Source organism: Vigna umbellata, chromosome 8, assembly GCF_029865625.1.
Source record: "Vigna umbellata cultivar VRB3 chromosome 8, Vumbellata_1.0, whole genome shotgun sequence".
In the NCBI taxonomy this organism is placed as follows: Eukaryota; Viridiplantae; Streptophyta; class Magnoliopsida; order Fabales; family Fabaceae; genus Vigna; species Vigna umbellata.
In genome coordinates this window covers 20,768,751-20,774,042 of record NC_142172.1, presented here as the reverse complement: position 1 = coordinate 20,774,042, position 5,292 = coordinate 20,768,751, and the positions used below count along the sequence as shown (strand labels likewise).

The window sequence follows — 5,292 nt, the reverse complement described above, 5'->3', positions numbered from 1 at the left end:
GTGTAAACTTGATGTGCGACATTGCATAGACGTGATGCATGTTGAAAAAAATGTATGTGCTAGTGTTGTTGGGACTTTACTAAACGTTAAAGGAAAGACAAAAGATGGAATGAAAACATGAAAAGACTTGGTTGACATGGGAATCCGTTCTAAGTTACATCCGCAATCCATAGGAAGACGCACCTATCTTCCTCCAGCTTTTCACACTCTTTCAAAAAAAGAAAAACAATTTTTTTGTCAATGTTTACATAGTGTGAAGGTTCCACAAAGGTTATTCGTCGAATATTAGTAGTCTTGTTTCTATGAAAGATTTGAAGTTAGCTAGTTTAAAGTCTCACGATTGTCATGTCTTAATGCAACAAATTTTATTCGTGGACCTAACACTGACATGATCACTTTCGGCAGCTATTACATAAACAATTAATTGTTCTATTCAAATGAGGAAGACGATAAAAGTAGAGTTCAAAATAGTGGAGTTACCCTACAAGATGAGGCTCTACACTTTTCCAGTTCCAAGGATAAGAATCCAATTACAGCATCAATCAGTTATTTTGGAATAATACAAGAAATTTGGGAAATTGATTATGTCACTTTTAGAGTTCTAGTTTTCAAGTGTAAATGGGTTGACAGTAATTCTGGTGTGGTGACAGAAGACCTTGGATTCACTTTGGTGGATCTTAACAAAATGAGTTACAAGAATGAACCATTTATTATGGCTAGTCAAGCAAGACAAATATTCTATGTCACTAACCCAGTGAATCATAAATGGTCAGTGGTATTGGAAGGCAGAGCCATGCACACAACTGATGATGAAGACTCTCTAGATATACTTGAGACAAGCTCCTTCTCATCAAGAACCATTGAAAATAAGGTTGATGATGTACCCGATGAAATACATGCAACTCGATGTGATCACAACAAAGGCATATGGGAAATAGGTGTCTAAACATTGTTTTAATTACTTGTACAATTTATTTATTTTGTCTGTTCTAACTATAATTTACTAACACTTTGTAAATAGGTATGACGAGCTCTGGATCAGGTCCGACGGGACGAGGTGGTAGATCTGTGACTCAGATACCATGTCACATCCCATCGGGTTAATGCTAAACCAGTGACGGTGGAGTTTGATCCCCAAACATTTGTGCCTATTGGGGCACATGCAGCATCGTTTAAGACTTACTTGGGCATGATGGCAAAATATCATGTCTCTATTGTCGCTACCTGTTGGGATGATGTCCCACAGGTTGACAAAAAGCTACTATGGCAGGATATTTTGGTATGTTTAAGATGATTTACTTCCATCATTGACTTATTTTTGTTGATCATGCTTCAACATTAATTTTTTTTTAACAGGAAAATTGGGATATCCCTAATGATGAGAGGATAAGGAAAAAGATTTTATCCCATATTGCAATCCGGTGGAGGGACTTCAAGACGAGAATGACACGTCAATACGTCTTTGGCTCTAAACAGAACGACATTCCTTGTACAAAATATAAAATAATTGAGGAGGAGTGGGTGCAATTTAAAGAATCTAGACTTACTCCAGAGTGGCAGGTATGTTTTTTAATATTTTGCTCTAGTCACACAAGATGTTAATTTGTGATTCATGCTTAATGATTTTCATTTTTTCATAGGTGAAAAGGATAGCCGCCTAGTAGAGGCAGAAGCTTAATGATACACCACATGTACTGTCACATGGTGGTTATGCGTTATTAGAGAAAACGATGAGAAAACGTTGTGTTAAGGAGTTAGGTCTTGAGTCACCTGATCTAGCACTTCCACCAACTAGACATGAATTGTGGAAGGCTACACGGACAAAGTCCAATGGCCAGTTTACATCCCAGTCTACTCAGGAGATATCCCAAAGATATGTAAGTGGAAACTTTTAACTAATTACCATAGTTCATAAAAAAATTATGTAACAAACTTTTTAATGTGTCTAACTTCATTATGATATGCAGGATGACTTGGTTGACCAACAGACTAAAGGCACATTTGTGGCACAAGGTAGGGAGAACCTCCTAGTAGCAGCCACAGGTCGGCTAAACCGTCCAGGTCGTGTGCGTGCTGTTGGAGGAGCTATTGGATTGAGGGACTACTTTGGCCCTAAACCAAGAAGCACAAAAGTCATGACTCGGGAAATGGTTAGTAGTAGCAGGCAACAGGTGTAAGTCGAATTAGAGGAAAGCATGGGTGAACGCTTAAGAATGCTCGAAGAAAAACTTGTGATGATCACCCAACAACAGCAACAAGAACAACAACAACAACAACAACAAGAGCAACAACAACAGTCACAGCAGGAGGACGCCCCTACAGATGATCCTAATGCACCTCGTGTGAGCACCAAAGGCTCATGCTCTACTGCAGATCGTACTAATTACAATATTCAGTATGAGTTTTTTGTTGATGAGGATCCTCCGCGCGTAGTGGCCATGGGACAACAAATTGCAAGAGGCCAGACCATTCATCGTTCTCCTTTATTGCCCACTCACGCGCGGGTAATGATTGATGATCCAAGCAATCCCCAAGCTCGAGTGTCAGTGCCTACATCTGGAATCCAATTCGTGGGGGAGGCCTTAGGCACATTTATAGCTTAGCCTAAGGCTATGATGATGTCATATTTTGGCCCACCGGCGGTATTATATCCTTCTTTTTATTATCTTAAATCTTCAAGTTATAATTAAATGGTTCCTAACTTTTGTAAATGTGAGTTGCAGGTCTACCATCCTGAGAAACAACCAATGGCTCAACCTGTGAATGAGGCTCATGAGGAAGTAGAAGACCATGATCCTATATCCATATTGATCTCGAGATTAAATAAGTTGCGAAAAGGACCGGTAGAGCTGCTGTGGGAGTTAAGAACATTTGGCCTCGAGTGCCATGTTCCATTGTATATTAATTTCGATGATGCATATGAGATCATTGGTGGAGAAAAAATGTTGAACATTTCATGCATACAACTATGGTGCATGTAAGTGTTTTATTTGTTATTTTCCAATTTGTATATTAGTATTATTACTTTTTAATAAATATACTTAACTTTATTCTTATAGGTACATGGACACCATCGTAGTGGAATTAGGTCGGGCGTCAGTTTATGGCTTTCTTGAACCTCAGACCATTCAACCATCTAGAAACACATTAGATTCCAGAAAATCATATATTCAAACATGGATGACTGAGTCTAACAAAGAGATATATATCGCGCCATACATTGATGCGTATGTGTTTCCCAATATTGTCAACTTTTATCAAATTTTAATCAATAAACTCACTAGTTGTTGGTACATGATAGGGGCCATTGGCAACTCATGATGATGATTCCAAAAAAAGCACAAGTTGTATGGTTTTGTTCTCTTCATAGGAAGATGAAAGTGGAGTTGAAGTCCTTGATACAAATGTAAGTATTACATTCATTCTTATCAATTCATTATGATATTAATATATTAACTTATGTTTCTAATGTTTCAAATGTTTCAAATTTTTTTAGAGTTGTGACTAGGACCAAAGGACAACAACTTGAAATTATTATAAATCATGGTGATCATTCCAAAAAAAGCACAAGTTGTATGGTTTTGTTCTCTTCATAGGAAGATGAAAGCGGAGTGGAAGTCCTTGATACAAATGTAAGTATTACATTCATTCTTATCAATTCATTATGATATTAATATATTAACTTATGTTTCTAATGTTTCAAATGTTTCAAATTTGTTTAGAGTTGTGACTAGGACCAAAGGACAACAACTTGAAATTATGTATCCTAAGGTTGGAATTCGTTGATCTTTAACCTTTAATTTTCGTAGTCAAATTTAAACCATTACATTTGACTAAGTTCTTTCACATGTTTAGTGTAATAAGCAGAATGATTCCTAGGCATGTGACTACAACATCATGTCATGGATGAAGGCAATTATCCGAGCAGAAATCAGAGGGGAATGGACTGAGGTAGAAATTTACATTTGAAAATCTTACAAATATCAATAAACTTTTTCCATTAAAATGAATATAATAGTAAAATTTCCTAGATTTTGCAACGGTTCAACACTACCTCTTCATTGTCCACTTTAGTAATAAAGACAATAAGAGAGGATTGGGCAGGATATTTGAATAAACATTTTAAATAACTGTAGCTTTAGGTTTTTCCTTTCATGATAGTAGCATTTGCTTACTTGTGCAGCTTTTAAACTATTAATAGATTATTGTGAATAGATGAATGGAAAACTGGGTTCTTTTAAGTTTTGATGATAACATTACTGTCTTTTAGTTTTACTATTTAATTGGAATTGATGAATTGATGATAGCATGATTTCTGTATTTCAGGTTTGGTTAAATGAGCTAAACCGAATCAAATTTAAAAAAAAAACACTGATGGTAACATCGAAGTATACACTGTTCGACGTTCATACACTACGATAGTAACGTCACGTATCGACAAGTTGGACGTTAACCTTACGTCCTTCCCCTTATATGTGACGTCAAATATTCCTTTAAATATAAATATTTATTCAAATATTACTCAAAAATTGACGTCCTCTTTGAACTTCGACGTGAACATTACGTCCATTATCTTCCACAACGACGTCAACTTTACGTCAATTCCCCCGTACATGAGACGACAAATCTTACTATAAATATGAATATTTATTCAAATATTGGACGTCATTCTCTTTACTAGTGGATGTAACCTCACGTCGTTGTACAAAATCGTTGTTAGAATTACGTCAATTCTCGATCCATTCGACGTCAAAATTGTTCTAGTAACGTCGAGTAGTGATGTTCAACGTAAAATTTACGTCACCCGATATGACGTCGGTCTCTAGTTCATCGTTAAAAGCCAAAAATAACTGACATAATACGCTATTTTTGTACTAGTGTCTGGTACATTGCTTGAACATATTTGAACGATACATACTCTGTTATATCTCTATCATGCAACTTTGATACTAAAATGTTATATGCATACTGATAGGGGGAGTGTTGTATTATGTAATATGCTTGTTCACATGTTAAAAAGGGGAGAAAATATTAAAACCATGTGAATATTGCTGATAGGGGGAGCATGATTATTTTTCTCTGGTAACATGCTTGATGCATCTCTATATAATTCATTATCTCTTTTTCAATTACATTTTGCTATATATCCTTTTTTGCTAATGCCCAAAAGGGGAGAAATAATTAAACTTGCATGAGATAGTTGAATATATGTTTCTATTTGGAACTATGAAACAATTTTTTGGGTGTGTATTGTGTACATCAGGGTTGTTTTATTAAGGTTTATACCTATTT

General features: G+C 35.8%; 1 protein-coding gene across 1 annotated transcript; it reads left to right on the top strand.

Annotated features, from left to right (window-relative positions):
* Positions 1-2,747: 2,747 nt before the first annotated feature.
* On the top strand, positions 2,748-3,786 carry LOC148194230 (uncharacterized). Its single transcript, XM_088097148.1, has 4 exons — positions 2,748-2,977; positions 3,060-3,227; positions 3,302-3,406; positions 3,723-3,786. The coding sequence occupies exons 1-4, from the start codon at positions 2,748-2,750 to the stop codon at positions 3,784-3,786; spliced, it is 567 nt and encodes a 188-aa protein (XP_087953274.1).
* The last annotated feature ends 1,506 nt before the right edge of the window (positions 3,787-5,292 follow it).

Excerpts from the sequence above, each read along its gene's own strand:
- LOC148194230 (XM_088097148.1), top strand. The coding sequence starts at position 2,748 with ATGGCTCAACCTGTGAATGAGGCTCATGAGGAAGTAGAAGACCATGAT. Across the intron at positions 3,228-3,301 it reads ATCGCGCCATACATTGATGC|GGGCCATTGGCAACTCATGA; the intron begins GTATGTGTTTCC and ends GGTACATGATAG. Across the intron at positions 3,407-3,722 it reads TTGAAGTCCTTGATACAAAT|AGTTGTGACTAGGACCAAAG; the intron begins GTAAGTATTACA and ends AAATTTGTTTAG.